The following is a 21,080-nucleotide window of genomic DNA, read 5'->3' as shown; positions in this document are numbered from 1 at the left end:
TCTCATATACCCACGTAAACGGTTCCTAACAAAAAGAAAAAAATCGTTTTGTTTTCGTAAAAGTATACCTTACCTATATATTGTTTTAATTGTTTTTTTTTCTCAGTGTTCAATGTTTACTTATATTATGTTATCAGACAGGTTGGTGATGTGCAACAAACACAGGTATAGGTGTATAAATATTGACGTAAAGAATTAAAATAAACCAACGCATTTATACTTCCAATATTATATTACAAGTCCTACAACATTGTTATGTCGAGTTTGACCGATCCGAATGACCAGTAGTCTTGCAGTTCATTGTTCACGCGACAATTGTACACAAACTCGTGTTATAATATAACTTTGGAAAAAAATTAAAATATATAGGTAGGTACACGAGCAATTTACATAGTTTCATGCGATTAGCGTATTAAATTTACTCAACAAAAATATTTACATAAATTATTCGAGATTTATTATTTACGTAGACGAGTAATATGTTAGATTAAATATGTTGCGGTGGTAGACTGTATGGTTGGAGATTAAGAAAAGACCAAGAGAAGTTATAAAATAATAATTGTGGTCCGAATACCAAAATAACATCATAACAAACTCGTGATAATATTTTCGAAATGGTCGATTATTATATACACGGTACCTATTCAAGGCTAGTTTTTTTTTTATCCCTATATCAAACATAATAAAATCGGTTATTGACAGAAGTGAAGTGAGCTAACAGTTTATTTATTCAAAAGTTTAGGTATCTAGTTTCCAATCTATGTATATATATATATACTTTGATGACCAATACCTAATGAACGAAAATACAATTTCAAAAGCAACCACTTTAAAATACCATCTGGTATTCAATTTCCGATTTTTTATCAAGCCCATGGAAAACTTTTGGAAAGCTCCTAATTCCTACTGCTGAAATAAAAAACTATACACACAAAAAACAATATGTATTGTAAAACTATTCGCTTAACGTTTTGCTGGAAACAAATTTTCTGTTGTTTAAGATGTATATATATATATTTTTTGAAATTAACTATTTAAACAATCCTGATATAGGTACTATACCTACCACATTGACAACAACAACAAGTCAACAACAATATAATTATAAAAAAAATAATTGGATCATAAATATTTAGTGATAAATATGAAGCATTAAAGAAAATAATAGACGAGAGACAATTATTTAAACTCCAATTGAATTTGCCAATTATTATACTGTGTATAGAAATCTAATTTGATTCAAAATTTTGGTTTTTACCTAAATAATATGTAACAAAAAAAATATTAAATAGTAAACAAAACGTGTATAATAATATCCATGCATTAAATTTTTTATAAATATCTAAACTGACTTTTTATAACTTCATATATAGAAGAGTTGTTGTATTGATTTTACCTCTTCACTTAAACTCTTTAACAATAATGCTTAGGTATTGTACATAACATTATAATAGAAATGATAACATTTTCTTCAACAATTACAATATTTTCAACCATTATTCCAATTAAATGGGTATAATAATTGAACATTAACACTATTATTGTTTAATCGTAATACTTATACCTTGAACAAATTAACAACGTACACCCGAATGAAAAACAAAACGAAATATAAATTAAATTAAATATGCAAATTTAATGTGTACCTTACCACTCAAATAGATAATAGTTATTAATAAATGAATCATGCATCATAATGTATTCTATTCTCATAGGTAAATTTACCTTATATATTATGCATGTTTATTTTCAAAATAAATCCAGTATCGGTGCAATGTTCCTTTTCCACAGTAATAGACATTAAACAATAAAATTATATATATATATACATTTATCTATATTATGCACAATTAAAAAAAAATCAACTAACCTCAAAATGTCAGAGATTTACCTATATTGATAACATTTTTTAAATATAAATGTTGAAATCAAGAAAAAGGTCAACCAGCTGATAACATATTTTGCGCCTTGTCCTTGTCTCATACGGCGAGGCGTAGGCATATATAGTGTGTGAATATCTACGTATAATAACGGAACTAATATAAATGTGCACATTTTTTTTCTTTTGATCATTATAAATGTATAATATAATTTTAAAAATGTATACGCTGTTGCGCTTAGTAAAATAATAACAATTTATAAATAACAACAACACCTGGTCGGAGGGACAATGGCAAAATGGAGCGATCAGAATCGCCAACTAATCACGAACTCTCGTTGAATCGAGACAGAGCAATAATTTTGTGCGCACGAATAATGTAGATAAGTCACATAATATATTAAATTATTATTAATTGTTGTTATTATTATTTTCTAACGTTTTCTCGGGATTGTCGAAAAACTCTTAGGTGTTATATGCACAATATTATAACATAGGTATATGTGCGCGCTATAATGCAAAAAAACACAAACACGCGTCACCTGCTGCCACTGCGAAAGCCGTGCCATCGGATCCGGTCAATTCCTCGTGCGATGTAGGTAACTGATAAGCGGTTTTCTTTCGCTTCTTGTTTTCGACTTGCGGACGGCGGCGGTGTTCATCCATCTTGTACAATGTCGAAACGTGTTGTTAAATATTTTACGCGCCGTTTTGTTAAATTATTACATTGGATTATAAAAGCCAGCGGTGGTGGTGGACTCTTCTCGGCGCAGCTGGAAAGTTTGGCCCGAAAGTTTTGACGTAAAATAATAATGTTAAAAACAACTTTCACAAATTATTGCACAAACTTTCCGTATTTCCATTAAGATACGATAAAGACTACTACCCACCACTGCAGACTGGCGTGGTAGCGTCGGTGCCCGTGGCCGGCTTGGTTATTCGTGTCGCTGATAATCAAGTTTGCCCTCCGCAAGTACATAATATATATAAATATATACGTATAATACGTACGTTAACCAATTTTCACTACACGACAGACCAGATGACGATTAACCACGCGATTGGTTGCATAGGTACTATGTATATGTATGCAATTGTAATATACTGTTTGATATTGCGTAGGTCCGAAATTGGTACGTACCAAGGGCGTATTTAGATTTTTTTTTAGGGAGGGGGGCTGTGGTATTTTCTCCAACTAAAATTCCCAATTCAGCCTATATGAGTTAGAATATTTACATCTGATAGGACATAATAAGCAGACTTCATAAACAATTCCTGGATTTCGGGAGGGGGCTTAAGCCCCCTCAGCCACCCCCATAAATACGCCCCTGGTACGTTCCTATATTTACTATAGCTATACCTATAAACATTTGTAGGGCTGCGAAACAGTACGTACATTAAAAAGTGAATACATGTATAACATATATCTAATCGACTTTTTAAAAATAGATTAGGTTTAATCGGTAATTAAAGAAATTTTCAAGTCCTTTCGATTTAAGTCTTCGATCTCATAAAAGAAAAAGAAATGATAACAACTAAGTTATTTAATTGAGTAGTTTCATAATAATCTTGATAGCTCTGTGCAGTGTATATACATTTTTTATACTGGTAATATTGATTTGCTCTTATATATCGACTGTCGATTGTTTAAGTGGTTTATTATCAAGCTTATGTAATGTATTTTTTTTATAATATCAGGTACCATACTACTACAGCTTGTCATTTTCGTTAACTGTTAACTTTATAAATGCCAACTATCGTCTATCTCTAACTCAAAGTTAAATATTTCATGAATTTTAAAAAAAAATTGAACTATTCTGTATGCCTACTTTCTCTACCAAACAACGGTTATAATTTTAAACATATTATATTTCCCCGATTTCACCAGTAATTCAACACGTTAGAATAGGTTAATCATATTGATATATATAATATCAATTTATGAAAATATAAGATAGTATACATAACTAATATATATTATGGTCATTTGTATATAAACAAAACATAAAAACATAATATCTCATAAATTCCTACAAAACACATATTGCGACTATATTATATATTATAATATAAAGGCATTTCTAATCAGCTAATTTGTGTTTACTTTAAGCCTTAATCAACTATATGTATAACCTTTAGACAGTTAATTTTAATTGTGCACTACCTATTAACCTGCAGGCTTTACTGCGCATATAAATAGGTTCCAGTCTTTGCACGAACATAGTTCATATTTTTCTTTTGTATATTATTATTAAAATATAGGATATAAAATAGAGTAAGTAGTCATTTTAACCCTTACCTATATCTACATTATATTATTACTAAAACTATGAGTAATAATTGTAATATACATGTCATATTATATTAATGGTGTTTTTGTTAACCAGTAATTTTACATTAGTCGTGCAGTGTAACATATATAGTATATACCCCATCACAGTTCTTGTTTGATAATTATTAATTTATTTTTATGACTATTATTTGTTAGCATGCAATGGATACAACATTTTAACGAACTTTAATCAATAGAGACATGAAAGCGATAGTCAAATCGTTGATATATAATGATTTAATATAATTTGGCAAAATTATGGGTATACGGTAATTTGAGCACCTTCAATAATTTATTAATCGCTTTATTTTTCATGTCTATATGAATCTATTTTACGGTTAAAATCTGATAAACTTACGTGGACCCTTCCGTTCTAATGTTACATGTGTCATGTGTGTAACACATTCGAGCTTAATTAGATTTGTTTGATTATAACGCGCAACAAATTTATTTATACAAAACTCATGAAAAATTCTACAATTCTTACAATTAAATCCAAAAATGGCTTAAGGCGTGTAATATAATCAAATTGATTTTACAAGTAATAATAATATTTTTAGGTAACAAGAAGAATTGAATAATAATTTTTGTATTGGTATAATATAATTTAAATATACGAAATATAGGTATTTATTATGTTCAATATATTATAATATAACTCACCTTCAATAATAGAAATTTAAATTAACATAACTGTAGTCTTATTATTTCCCACGTTTTTTTTTTTTTTTTTTAATAGATTGTTTGTGTCAAGACAACTATGAATGCGCTTATATTAAGTCATTAATTCATTATCATTTACCAACCAGATGACACCTATATAGGTTTTCAACGACGTATATTTTATATTATATTGTAAATTGTAATATTACGTTTGATTAATCTACGTATGTCACATCAATTATTGTTATTCTTAATTACTGCAATAATATTAAAAACAAGTCAATTTATCTCATCTAGACTATGAGTGAAGAAAAAAACTGCCCATCAAAATTTCATCATAATATATACTCTATATTTCGTACGAGACCACAATAAATGACACTCAATTGCTTGGAAGTATTATAGCTTATTTTTGCATAATTTTTTTATAGATTTATAGGTCCAGGATTATAATATATACCAGCCTATAATTGAAGTATAATAGTATAAATAAATTTGAAGAATAATTACATATAATTTCGAAGATTATTATAATAACTATACTATATCCTATAACGTTATAGGACATTTTTTTTTCTTCATATATTCAATCTTCAATTTGACGCTATTTATTATTTAAGAATCTGTTAACGCCAATACTCTTCTTTAATTCTTACATTGTACTCCTGGCTCAAAACATACGGCCAAAAAAAAATCTCAAATTATCGTGTTATTATCGCAAAATCCTCTATACATATGTATAATAAATAATGTACCTATATATAAACATAGAAAAAGTACCGAGCAGCGTATAGCAGCAGCGCCACAAGAATCATCCGGAACCGTCATTGTCATTTTCACCGGAGGATCTAGATTTGGATAGGGTGTTTGGGGTCAGGGGAGCGAGGAACAAGGGGAAGTATACAAGACGCGCCATCGTTCGGAAATTGTATTGTTCCAAGCCAAATTCGACACGGACCGCCTGGAATGTCCGCTATTTTTAAATAAGCAAAATGCATATATATGCTCACACGCAAGCCACACACTGTTCTCTCCGCCTCCACCTCGTCTCCTCCCCGCGAGTTAATAAGGACCACGGACGCCATCGAATCGATTTTGGTCTAATTTAACGACGGAATAAAATATAAAAATAAAACCCAGTGATTTAAAGGTGTCATTGGCCCGCGCCCAAAACCGTGTATGTTACACTCACAAAATGGGAAATTCTCAGCCCGGAAACGATATATCCAATAAAACACGGGCTAGACGTTGTACACACAACTATATAATACGACTGTCGTCTATTATTTCAAGATTTTAATTAGAAGAAACAATAATTATTATAATATAGTTCTATAATTTTTGACATACACACATAAACATAAATTATAACTACACATTTCATTAGGTGAATAAAAAGCATAGCGATAAAAATACACTCAAACTATAGTCGCTAAATCTAAAAATGCTGAAAATGATGTTTAAAATAGAAAAATAATTATTAATGTCAAATTTCTTGCAACATGTTTTTTAATTTTCCTAAATAATTTTCAAATGATAAAATTGCTAACAAAATACAGTTTATGATAAAGTATGTTTAATTCTTAAAAATGTGTAGGTATAGTTAGCTTACGGTGGGCTTCAAAATTTTATTTTTACAGTTTTTAAAGTTTTATTTTATATTTATACATTTCTAATATTTTTATTAAATATACTTCGCATTAAAATGCATTTAGATATTACATCATAAACTATAAAAAAACTTGTAAGTACGTCTATTAGAATTTGTATAAACATTTAACGTACATATAAAGAATAAAGAAAACATGTTTATTTTTAATAAAACAAAATTGACAACTGACAAATTTAATTTAATCAAACATTCATTAAATACCTAGTTAATGTATATTAAAATATTTGTATTGAAATCTAACATAAAATATTATGCGTCTTTTATATCGTCAGTACGAAACGATATAGTTAATCAATAGCTAATCATTAATAGTAATTATAATAATAATCAATTTAATAAAAATTGTACGGACATATGTCTCCGAAGACATATATTTCAATGACCACAGGTAGGGTATGTGTGCGGTAAAACGTGATGATAAAATATATTATGACCAATTATTAGTTTTTCAAAACCGATTAGGCTCGTCTTTTTATTCTTAATAGATTATCAATAATTCGTTTGGACTCGAGTTGTTTGTTAATATTTTATAGATCTCATCGTATATAGTCACCCAAGTCCCATGATATCACTTTATCACACCGCAGTGATTTATGAGACGTTTACGATCACACAATATAACTTGTTACTTGTATATAATATCATTACGCCTTGAGATATATACGCGTGATTATTGTGATTCACTGATGAGACTATCGTCGTAGTCATCGTATTGCCTCGATCGAGGTTATCGTTGACCTGACGGCGAGGTGTGTATTATGTGTAATACTCAACATTATAATAAGGTACGCGATTGGTGATTACTGATTAATAATTGTTGAAAATACATATTGTCAACCACAAGTCCATAATATATACATATATACACCACGTCAATTAACACGGATGAACTTATTATTTATTAGTAGGCGCGCAGATAAACCCGCTCTATGACCCGAGCAATGATAAGATACGATTCGGTGTCCACGTGCAAACACGAATTAAATATTATTACGTTTATTATCATTATTATATTGTTAATAAAAATATCGACCGCGCGCGACGACGGGCAGCGAGATAGGTATAGTAGTACATATAATACATATTATATAGTGAACGACAAGAGGGGAAAAAGAGAAGAACGCACATAATAAATATAATATAATAATATATAAAGGAATCAGGTGAGGCTATCTCGGGGGACCGTGAACTCGCTCCGTATCCCAATATATACACATATATATGACTATACAGGCCGCACTCCTCCTGCATAACCACCGACGACCCCCTCTCCGCACGCATATCTCTCACTAGTCGGGTCTCCGGTTTTTACCTCTCTTGCCGACCGTCGTCAACACGAGCTCTCGTAAAAATCGACACGTACAAAACAAAACCATTTATTATTTTTATATTATAAACACTAACGCGAACACATACACACACTCGTTGGTGTTGCACGCTATTATACGAGCTCTATATAGCTGCGTTTGACAGCGGCGTGTGTGTGTGTGTGTGTGTGTGTGTGTGTGTGTGTGTGTGTGTGTGTGTGTGTGTGTGTGTGTGTGTGTGTGTGTGTGTGTGTGTGTGTGTGTGTGTGTGTGTGTGTGTGTGTGTGTGTGTAACACGCGTATGTGTCGCGAGCATATACAGAGTGTATTTGGAAGTATTTCAGGTGAAATATTACATTAGTGTGTTTGCTCTCTCTCTATCTCTCTCACTCTGTTCGCCTCTCCCGGGGACTAAATTCACATATACCTACGCCACAGCATCGACGACACCGACTTACTATATTTGCAGTCTATTGACAGTTCAACCCCACTCGCCGCCACCGTTAGTGGCACGGTCTTGTGCGTATAATATATGTACACATAGCATACGCACATAGCCATATATAGGTATTATATTATGATGGCGTGGGTCGTAGTCATCATTCATGCCTCAAGTATATAACTAATAAGTAATAACTATAACAACTAACAACGTACATACCGATACCTCCTATATAGATAAATAAGTTGTCGTATAATTAAAAATAATTATGTACATTATTATAATGTAATGTTAATGTCCAAATATTGGGGGAGAGGCTGTAAGTTTTCGATGAGATGAATACGATATAATACACGTATTATATACATAGCGCGAGAGAATCTCGGTAAAGTAATTATAATCTCTTCTTGTCAACTGACGAGAAATACAATACATTTCGCGAGTGCGGCTTAAAAAGAAACGTATTGTTTCGATCGGTCCCGCAAATTATGCGACCCCAATATGTAGGTACTAGGTATATACAAGTATACATATATATTATATATATATAATACCTATACGAAAGGATGGCGAGAGGCAGTAATAATGAAAAATAATTCAATATTTTAAACCCACCTGGCATGAAAACGTGTACACGAAAAGAAACTGGCCGGATGCACTAAATCAATCAAGGCACTCAAGTGCATGACGTCACGAACGTCTCCATTCTCTGCACCGCGCGCGAAGCACCAATGAGTATACAGCGACCGCAGTGACTGAAGTGTATTTTATTTTAGTAAAGGTTTTTAAAGAACATAATAGTTAGTATAAGTTTAATATGATACGCAGAATGTATAGTATATACAATATACACTCTTTTCACTTACTATATAATATTCCCACAAGCACACACACATACTGCACGTCGTATAGTCGTCGTACATATATATATTATGTATTAATAATAATTAACACGTTGGTTCTTACAAAAATTATACATAGTACGTGTTACAACTATTTCCTAAACATTTGGGTACTCTGGGTACTCACTTGACAAGCAACTATAAATACCTCTGGCCTCTGAAATAATTAATTAATCCAATAAAGACTAAAGTTTATAATAGTTAAAAACGATCGGTTGAAGTTTCAACATCGAAGTTCAGTTCAAAATTTAAAACCCTTTTAACATAAATAATATCGACGAACATGAAGGTATTATTATATCAACTATTTATTAAATTATCCAACTTAACTAACTATATCCCCAATAAGAAGAGACAGTTAAAACTTTATTTTATTTTAATGCTATACTTTATCAGAAACCGTTATCAAAGCTGCAAACTTTATAAATATTGATAGTTGTTCATAAAATGTTACGATTTAATGAATAATTTATTAAATTTAATAAATAATTATGAAATCGATCATCTCCAATGGCTCTTGAGACAGAAGGTAGATAAAACTTGAAATATTTTTGAATGAAATTAATCCTTAATATTTTACTTGTAATATTGCTTGTTATTCAACTTCCTCAAAATTAAACTTTTTTAAAATATAAATTTTCCAACTACCTATAATTAATAACTAATTGTATTAATTCATATAATAAAATTACACTGTCAAGTATATAAGGTATATTTCAAAACTTTACACATACCTACATATACTTAAAGTTAAAACACTTGTTTTTTTCTTTACATATATGGTATATATATATATATATATTATACATATACCAATAATTTTTTTTTGTTATGGTAAATGATAACACAATTTAATCAAAACATTTATTTTATAGAATGAAATAAAAATAAATTAGAAATTATAGGGATAATTTTAATATTTTTCCTATTATAAAAAGACTATTTTCCTTTAAAAATGTACTTTCCATAGCAATTTATTATTATAAGAATATATTCTTTGTTTCTTTTCATTTTCCCGTTTATATACAATATGCATATATATTTATAAATGTTTTGGAAACGCAAATACGTGTGTTTAGTGTTTACTGTTTATTAATCCAAGGGATAGAATCAAAAGGGTAATACAAACCCCTTTTTACAAACAATACAATAAATAAGTTTATATAGAAGCTTACTTAATTTACAACTTTAGCTTAATATTATTTATATTCAAATTTATCAGAATAATGTAAAACTAATTTAAGTTTCAGACTTCTGTACAACTTAAATGTTAAAATTTAAACCGTAAAATAAATAACGTAAGAAATGTATTATAAGTACAGTTAAATGTAAATATGGAGCTGGTATTATCTACCATCTACCTGGTGCCAAACTTCTATAAATATTTAACCAAAAGTTAATTAATGAAATACGTATTGATGTTATAAAGTATTCCAATCTACATCAAAACAAGTAATTTATATATACATACATTATTTTATGCTTTTCCACTATTATTTATTTTTAACAACTAGCTACACATATTTTACTATTTTACTTAACGTATATAATATTTTACATGTTACTACTAAATTATTATTGTTTATTGTCTACCTGCAAGTACTAATTACTACTATAATACCTATATATATATATTATATATTCTGCTTTATTAGAGCTGTAGAGTGTTCCTGTTTTATAACTTTCCTTGACTACTATAAAGTATAAATATACATGCAATACTATAGTAAATTGTATTAAAATCGATCATAGAACATTTCGGCCACATAAAATTTTACTCATAATATGATAAAACATTATTTATCAAATCGCCAAAAAAACGTAATAGATATACAAAATACAACTATTAACACCGACAACACAACTTCAGCCCACAGGTAACCAGCGTATCAAGGTATAATGCTGCTATAATAGTTGTTTACTATTACGTTTATTTATAGAATCACACATCACGTATTTACATAATGCCATACGCGAACACATAACTTAACAGTTAAGATGCGATAATGCTCAGTATAGTCAGATTTAATTGACTGTATGGTCTCGTATGGTTCGTACTATTTTGTTTTTGTTATAAGCCAGCGGCAACGACCGTTGGAACCCGCGAGTCTCACCTGGCCTAAAGGCCGTTCAGGTTTATCGCTACCGGTTCATAATGAAAAAAAACGCGCGCGTGCGCTAGCTATTATAGAGCCTACCAACGCCGGTTGCACGCGTTGACGACCCTTTTCTTTCTTTTTGTTGTTTCCCCCGTACGATATTTAAAAACGGATTCGCCCCGAAGCTGTCGATAATCCACCGCTTTAAAAATGACCCTTGATATAAATTCTATTCCTCCCCAACCCCTTCCACCGTATCGCAAACAGGGGGAGGAAATATTCGGGGGCTTGTGTTATTGTAAGGTTTACAATAGTATAATAACGAAAAAAAAAACAAGTATATTTTCATTTCACCTGGTACGGAGGGCGCGTGGCAAAAATCTGTGGACCAAAGGACGAAGGTTGGGAGGGGGTTGACGTCCCCCGGATGATTAATTTCGCACGGTTGATCATCACAGACGCGTAAGCTAAATTAAACGTAACCCCCTTGGTCTTGCTAATACCTACTGGACAAATTTACATCGAATCGTAATTTGTATTATGATGAGTTGCTTTTACGAAACCTGATAAAAAAATTTTAAAATATAATTACTTTAGTCTCATATAATCTGAGTTTTTCCAATGGTAAGAAATTAGCCGTTAAACTTATTCTGTATTAAAAATGATGTATACATACACAATATTTTCTTATGATATTTATAAACCACAACTTATATGACGTTTATTTAATAATATAAATTCGATTGTAAATTAAAATATCTTATGAATGACAATAGAATTTTTACAAAACTTTTTAAAAATTAAGATCGATGAAGGATGAATAAAATATGATTATTTTGAATAGCATGAATATAATTTTTAAAATGCATTAATAAAATAATAAGCAATAATATAAAATTCAAATACCTATCCAATTATGCCTTACTACTCTTAATTAAGAATATTCGTCAATATACAAAGCAAGAATAAGAATACATTAAAATCGATTAAATAATACTCCATAATCAATATTATGGACTGGTAGTTTATAGAGATGCCTATAATATTAAATAATATAATATAAAAATATAATAAAAGATAAATTACCTAATCACATAAGGTTTTTTTTTTAAAGTGTCTTAAACAATAAAACGATTAATAATATTTAAATATTTACAGAACCATTCTCCTTTACAAAAGAATTAATGATACATAATTATTGTTTAACAATTCTGGATTATAAAAATGTTACATCTGTCTAATATATGTCTGTAACATAGAAGAGCAGATTTCTGTAATTCTGTAAGTTCATAAATAATGTAATTTGATCAAATTATGATTAAATAATAATCTAGTGACGTATGTATTCACGTGGATAAGCAAAACATGAGATGCATCTGTTCATAATTCGATCTTATGCATGATCTCTAAATGGCATATTAAATGTCTATAAAATCAAATTGTTATTGGTAAAAGAAGTAATCTTATATTTTTTCCCACATAAACACACATAGTATATAATGTAGGTAATAATGAAATGGGTACCTACCTGGTACCTATATATACATATATTTAATACTACGCTATTGCAATATATGCCTAACGTCTATTATGAGTTATGACCGTATAATATATTTCAAATATTCAAATATTAACATAATTTAAATTTACGATTATGTCTTTAATTTTTGTATAAAAACCTATATGTTCTAAATCAGATAGATTTATCAATTGTGATTTTATGGAACTAAGTTTAAAATACTTAAATACATCTAAAAAGTTGTAAAAAATATAACAAGACGTACCTACCTATATTATATTATATCTGCCTTTAAATAGTAAATAAAAATAAAAACTGATAAATATGAAAGACTATAATATATTACATTGTGTTACGACTTAAGCTTTTGAATTAGTATAAATCGTAAAAGGTAATATAGAATATTGATGATGAACACTATAATATAATAACTATTATATTATTATCAATAGTTATAATTAAATTTAAAAGATAACTAGCTCACAAATTGGTTCTTCGATAAATTACACTATAACGGCTATAATCAAAAGGACCAATCCATAAAAAAGACTACAAAACATGCAACGAAAAATCAATATTTTTACACAGTTATACAACAAAAAATATTACTATATCATTTATCATACTATCTTTTTGTTGTACACAAGATAAAACAATAATTATATATGGATTATGGATATATATTGTATAATGTCACATGTATATAACTTTAAAAATGTTAAAACGATTATATTTAATTATATATCTTATCTATACAGATTACAGATATAAATCCAGACTGGTCAGATAGACAAATTATTATTTTTAGTTTAATTCATTTTAATTGAATAAAATGTCAACCGATTTTTCAAAAATTCACAAAATAAAAGTTTTTAAATGTATTTGTTTATGATTATTTTCTGCTGTTTTAATGTTATGAATTGTCGAATTAATTATACATACTAAAGAATAATTAATATGAAAATTTCAAAGAAAACTTATTGGCTTTATTCACATAATATAGGCAGTGAATATAATTTACCAAGTAAGTATATATATTTATATCATAGGCAACATGCCTTCTATTGTTTTACTATACACAATAGGTATGTTATGTCATACAAACTACAAACAGTGATCATAACATGTATGGTAGAAGGTGTCTAAACTGGAGAACCGGTTTATTTTTATTTTAGTGTCGTTTCAGACAATAATGAAAAATTAACCAAAACTATACACACCAGGATACTATAGGGGATGATGATCTAATTTCAGGCTTTAAAAAAATAAACCGTTATATGAATCAGCAACACTCATTGTCGTTACAGTCCTAAATGTATATAACACCCTTAAAATCGCAAATGTCATTTGGTATAAGCGATATAGTAGGGTGCTGAACAAAAAAAAACAGGTGAACCCTTAGGGGTAAGAGGGTGACGTCACACGTGGGTGGCGGCGGCGGCAGCCATGTTGCCCGGTAGTATAGTAGCACGTGCCAGCGGCGACCGTGTGACCGCCCTCGCGGCGTCGAAGAGGGTTAAAAAACACAATGGCCCCAAAAATCTTCAGCCGCACCAACGTGATCTACATATCATAGAAAAACACTCAGGACGCATCGCCGGGTCGACTAGCGAATGTTCGACGAAATGCAGAAAATCCTATAATATTGCTAAATAACTACTAGCTATAGGTATATACGAACGAAAAACACTTACCATTTTTCCGCTGAGGTTTTGCTTGTTTCCTCCTTCCTCTGGACGGCGACAAAAGTTCCACAGGCCTGTGCTGGTCCTCTGTTAATGATTCCATTTCTCATTGAAACGGTAGTACCATCCGCGACAGCGGGTCCCATCAATTTCCTCTGGCCGCCGGTAGAATATATGCGCCGCACTGAGGGTGTCGTGTGTATATCAGTATATGTTTGTATATATATGTATGTTATATAATAGTACTATGTATAGTATATGGAAGCGATTTTTATCAATTAAGTTAATGTTAATTTTTTCATACAAAAGATTTAATAATAATATTTATCATAATATAACGGCTGTATTTTAATAATATGTTTTACTTTACAATATATTATATATATTTGCGTGAGATATAAAAAAATAATGTATTAGGTATGCGATAAAAACGAGAAGTGCACTTTTGACGATGTATAATTATATAAAATATGTCGAAGGACGAAAAGTAGTGGTGGAAATGGGGAGGAAAGGGGAAGGGGTGGTCAAGTCCGACTGAGAAAAAAATGCCGTACGGACGAGGTGTCGTCGGACCGCGAACGGGCCGTCGTCGGAACGAAAGACGGGCGAAAAGACGTGAAGGAGGAAGAATAGAAGAAGAGCATAGTACGCGCGGAGAGCGGGTGAAAAGTGCGCGGCGCGGACGTCAAACCACCGGCATTGCTAGTCCGGACTGCTGATATCGTCGCCGCCGCCGCCGCCGTGGACGCGCGCACCGTTTCCAGGGGGACCGTCTGAGTGCAGCACACGGCGTACACGCGTTGCGTTGTTCCCTAACCGTCGGCGGAGGACGATCGGCTTCGGTGGGGTGGGGAGGGTGGTTAAGGTGAGTGGCGAGGGGAGACGACGACGGCGATGCGTCGAGACGGCTGTTCGTCGGCAATATTTATCGCGAACGGTGAATCAGTGATCACACCGCGGCGTGGGGGTAAGTGGGCGTGTTGTAATCCTTTCACACGATAAAATTGATCTCCGCTGTAACTGATGTCACATTACCCTAGATTCGCACTCCGCAAACGCGGTGACGGGTTCCGGTGATTTTTTGGTGTTTTTCGTATATTTTGCTCGTATTTATTGTTGTACGTCTATATATATATATAATATTTATGTACATTATTTTTCACATAATTTTTTATACCCGAGGTGACGAAATGTATATTATTCAGCCATTATACTGCTGCTACGGCACCTATCACCAAATGCTAAAATTAATATCTTACTATATGCATCGCATATAATGCGTATAGTATAGTTCTCAAAATAAAACTTATATTATATTACGATGCATCTATCACATCATCTAAATAACTGTTGTATGTATATAATAGTAAAAACATCCAAAGAGAGTATATCGCTCATTATATTCCCCGAAAAGTCGTCTGAATTGAACAGACAAATTAAAAATTTAAATTAATTTTTTTTTCTCGTTATTATTACTAAGGTAGGTATAAAATATATATATATTAACAGTATTTATCAATAATTGCCAATTTGTTATTTCTATAAGCTATAATTTTATGTATTTGTAATTTTTAATAAACTACCTATATAAAGTTTATGTAATTCAATTTTAATAATAGATAGGTATAATATAGGTACCTTTATTCTTACATACCTATATTATATTATCTTCTATAGGTTTGATTAACAAACTAAAATTTGGATATAACTGTTACTACCAATTATGTAATTTAAGTAAAAACTTTTATGTTTAAGCGATACCTACTATTAATGTTTTAGCATCATTAATATAGTATATACATATAATAACAAATAACATAATATTATATATAGACGACATCGTGAATGCCTGCTATATGTATTAATAGACAGTGCCTATTATAGGCAATGTGAGACAAATCAAATATTTAGTTAATACATGTTTTACAGTTATGAATGCTGTGACTTAAGATGACGCTATACCCGCATGTGTTGGCTCCGTCTTACAAACGTATTCAACATAGCGAAAACTATTTTATACGAGATAGAACTCAGGTTGTAGTCATAACTAAGAAACACAATTTTCACACTATAAAAAGAAGAACATTTACTGTGCAAAATCGTTTTTATTATCACAAATACAAAAAAATTTATTCAATTTTGAAATAATTATTTTTTTTAAACACTAAATTTTCGTTTTTTATTTCGAAAAAATAAAAACGGCATTGCACAATAAATTTTTTCCTTTTTACTATGTGCAAATTTAGTTTCTTAGTTATAACTACCTACAACCTGAGTGATTCTATCCAACGTAAAATAATTTTTGGAATGTCTGTATGTTTGTAAGATGGGGGTTAGGGACTGCACATATGCGGGTATAGCGTCCTCTTAATGTCTGCTACTACCTTCTGGTCCTTCTGCAGGTATAGACAATAATGATCGCTTTTTAAAAAAATATTTAAATTGGGTTGGAACTTTTAAATGATGCTGTACAGTGCACAAATATATCAAATAAGTTGTCCATCAATTGATAATTATTTCTACAGCCGTATAATATAGTATTGCGTATTATACATTTATACGATGGACGGACCACGGACATATCTTTACTATATAATATTAGCGGTCATCAACCATCAACATATGTTATAAACAGAGCCTAATAGTTTATTATCGTTAATATATTGATTAGATAAATCGATTTTTCAATGCAGGTTTCTTTCAAATTCAGTTAAAAAATCATATTTTATGTATTATGACTAAAAAGACCGGAATCTGATATCGTAATTTCTAGGAAATAGTAATATTGTTTAGGTATCTAGTTTATAGTCATTAATGTTATTTCCTATTGTCAATATTATATAGAGATATCGTTATTAATTATTGGCTATATTACATTTAGTCACCAACGTTAATTCCATAATTTAAGTCCTTAGCGCTGGCATTATTTATGTGTACGTACAGCGTAACACTTCGCCTACAAAGAGACGTTCGCGAGACCATTAAAATTGTATACGTTATAAGAAGATTTCTGATCATGCCAATCTTTTTGCCGGTAACTTACTATTTTGTCCATGATATACCTACAGGTGTCCGTTAAGACAGGTTTCAGTGTAATATGTTTCTTAATATATTTTAATCAATTATATACCTATCTCTTCAGCAGGTTAAAAAATCAAGGATCTATAAAAATGTTTTCATATTTGTATCACTTTATCTATATGATTATGTTTTACAATACTTTTTGTTAACTTGTGTACCACAATATACTTGTGTTATATTGTACACGTGAATTTACTAATATGATATATGTTTAAATATTTTTCAATCGACTTTTATATGCATATATTATGAGCACCCTATATAGATAATTATTATATTTACCTATATACAACAATACGTATAGCAGTAACTATTTAAATAAAATATACATATTTAATATTTATGCATTTATTTGTTTTTTTTTATAATTATATACAGGCAGGTATTTAAGTATAGAACAGAATAATTTAGGTAATAATTATTTTTATTAAATTATCTGACATTACTTTTTCTGAAAAGTATGAGATCAGTGCTTCAAAAGTTTCAAACACCCTCTAAAGCAATTTTAAATGATTTGTAAAAATTGTAAGTTTTTCTAAAGAATCACTACATAATATTAAATATAGATAAAAACAGCAAGTTAAAAATACATACATACATATATATATAATAATTATAGTAAGAAAATGTCTCTTATATAAGGTAAAGAAATGTTGCGTTATAATATATAAAATGTATTAAATATAGATAGCATATGAGTATAATTTTAAGTAAAATAAAACGAAAACAATAAATATTAAATAGTATAGTAAATATATATCAATATCTTTATATAACTTAAAATCATAAACTAATATGTAGAATTTAGATTATAGTTTGTAGTCTATAGGGTAACCATTTTTATAAAAAACAAAAAACGGGACAGACAGTTTTAGGTAAATACTCTCTTCAAAAAAAACCAATTTGAATAAAACACGTCTTGTTTGAATTAGTTTTTGTTGTGAGCTTAGAAAAATTGGTCAAAGTATTCATGCTCTTTTTTGATTGATGTTGATTAGTGATTACTCATAATTTTTTAAATTATAATTCATCACAATCAACACTCGTTCCACAAAAACTATTATACTTAATAACTTTCAAACTTCAAATTTTAAACTGTATATATTATAGGTATTGTTATTTTTTGTATTTATTTCTTTGATTATTTTTTTTCACATAATAATATATAATGATAACGGGATTAAACGGGACCATCTTCTAAAAATGGGACAAAAAGCACCCCGTTTAATGTTTGTTGGGACAACGGGACATGATGATCAAAAACGAAACAATCCCATTTTAAACGGGATGTATAGTCACCCTATTGTAGTCTGTAGATAACTTATTAGTTCATTCTTAAAACTGAAGTGTTATCCAGAGACACACTTATTAGGGTGAGGTGGGGCTGCACTGCTGCAGTGCTGCAGCTCCGAGCCTCGACATAATAATTATAAGAGCCACCATATATTACTGCAGCAGTAATAATACAGTCATATATTATTATAATACATTTTAGTTAATTAATTAAATTAATCGTGTGGCCGAAAAAGTACGTTCAATTCACTTCAATCTTGTGAAGACTTACGTATTGTAAATCAATGACTTAAAATACTATAAATTCGTTCCAATAACATTTGTTAATATCGAGCGATCGTTTTCGAGGTACAAAAATGTATTAGCGAGCAATCGACACTCATTTACAGTTGAAAATATACGAAAAATACTACCTAGTAATTCATTTAGTTGAGATTTTAAAAATTATTAAATCATAATCACAATATTCATTTATAATTGAAATTTTTGTTTTATATTAAGTAAAAAGAAATTAAATTAATAAATAATGATGATAATTACATTTGTGATTTTTGGTTATTTAATAAAAAAAATAAATTATTCTTAAGAACATATTTTTGCATATTTTTAGAGCATATTATTTGATAATTTTTAAAGCCATATTTCAAGATTTTTTAGAGCATGAAGTCCCTAGCCCTTATAATTACTTATAAACTTATGGTAAAATTTATTTATAACCTTAAAAGTAAAATAAATTGAATATAAAGCAAAAAAACAAAATTTATAATCTAGGTTGAGGGGTCTCGCCAAAAAATTAGCCTCGGGCCACACAATTCTTAAGTACTTAAGTATTGAGCTCTGGTATCCTTTACAGCACGAATATAATTGTTATGAGTTATATAAGTGATGTCTATATATAAATTAATATATAAATAATTATGAAAAAATATAAAAATATGAAAATAAAAATTATTATAAAATAATAGGTGTATAATATAATTTAATTATAGTAGCAGTAATAATACCACGTAGGTATTAGTATAATATTTAAATTACTTACATCAATTTTAATTATGATTTGTTTTAAGAGTCTCATTCCAGTTATTGGAAGATAGTATGTTAGTTAAACTCAAAAATCATTAAATCACGTATTCAAACGGCGAGAGGGGGTGCTTATAGTGCTCGGGTGCGCCCTGTCATCTAAGCCATCAATAAACTAAATATGTAGGTATTATAAACAACGTAATCTAAAATATAGTTAGATATAGTATAATCGATTTTTTTTAGCACCCCCCTATTAAAATTGTCTAGATCCGCTTCTGCGTGTATACATATTATATTATATACCTACTACCAATGGCGTATATATAGAAATCAATTTCGGGGGGAGGCGGGTTACAAAAAAAAATTAATATTTCAACAGTCCCTCTTAAATTCTAATTAGTTACGCCTGTACAAACCATATATTTGGGGGAACCCCCCCCCTCCCCCCAAATTTGCCACTGCTTACTACCATCTATCCTACTAACTACAGAACTTATCCAAATTTTCACTTATGAATAATTTTTTTTTTCTAATTATAATAACTATGGCCATTACTGTTTGTAGAGGGGAGACGATTGGTTTTGAACACGTGTTGTATGTGTGGCAAGGTTTGTTGCTAAAAACCCAAGTGGTCGCCCATCCGGAAACTATAGCAACACCAGCCGGTACGTACACTCGTACCGCAGTTGAGCGAACCACCACGCCACACCGAGCCACATAAATGATTTATGTATATGAAATCTTTGAAAACGTAATACATATATATACCTAATCTACCTATATCTAATATCTATACGACTACACTAATATTTCAGAACGGTAAAATTTTTATGTTTGTGAATATAGGAACTTTATTGTATAATATGTTGTGTTAAGGAAGTAATTTTAGGGACTACACTGAACCGGTTTTTATAATTCTTTCGCCAGTAGAAAGCTACGTTATTTCTGAGTAACATAGGATTCTTTTCGACTTTCGTCACGAAAATAAAAGTTAAAGGGATGAAATAGGGGTAAAATAGGAATAAACTGGTGACGCCATCTATCGGATTGAGTAAAAACAACAAATCTGGTATAACTGATACTTTAGAGTTGAATTATATATTTACGTACCACGGTTATCTACAGATAATATTATTATATTTTATATGATATTATATATTATTATATTATCTGTAGATAACCG

At 30.0% G+C, this 21,080-nt stretch overlaps 1 protein-coding gene across 1 annotated transcript in view; it reads right to left on the bottom strand.

Annotated features, from left to right (window-relative positions):
- zfh1 (Zn finger homeodomain 1) overlaps positions 1–15,229 on the bottom strand; it is a 190,980-nt gene extending 175,751 nt beyond the window's left edge. Inside the window, exon 1 of the mRNA XM_015512800.2 lies at positions 14,510–15,229. Coding sequence (XP_015368286.2) covers positions 14,510–14,603 — 94 coding nt within the window. The 5' untranslated portion in view covers positions 14,604–15,229. The remainder of the gene's footprint in view (positions 1–14,509) is intronic.
- Between the last annotated feature and the right edge of the window lie 5,851 nt (positions 15,230–21,080).

The sequence above is a fragment of the Diuraphis noxia genome, unplaced genomic scaffold (assembly GCF_037042655.1).
Source record: "Diuraphis noxia isolate RWA-SAM2 unplaced genomic scaffold, SU_Dnox_SAM2 contig0002, whole genome shotgun sequence".
Lineage (NCBI taxonomy): Eukaryota > Metazoa > Arthropoda > Insecta > Hemiptera > Aphididae > Diuraphis > Diuraphis noxia.
Note: the sequence above shows the minus strand (reverse complement) of the source record. Positions and strands in the feature narration are given on the sequence as shown.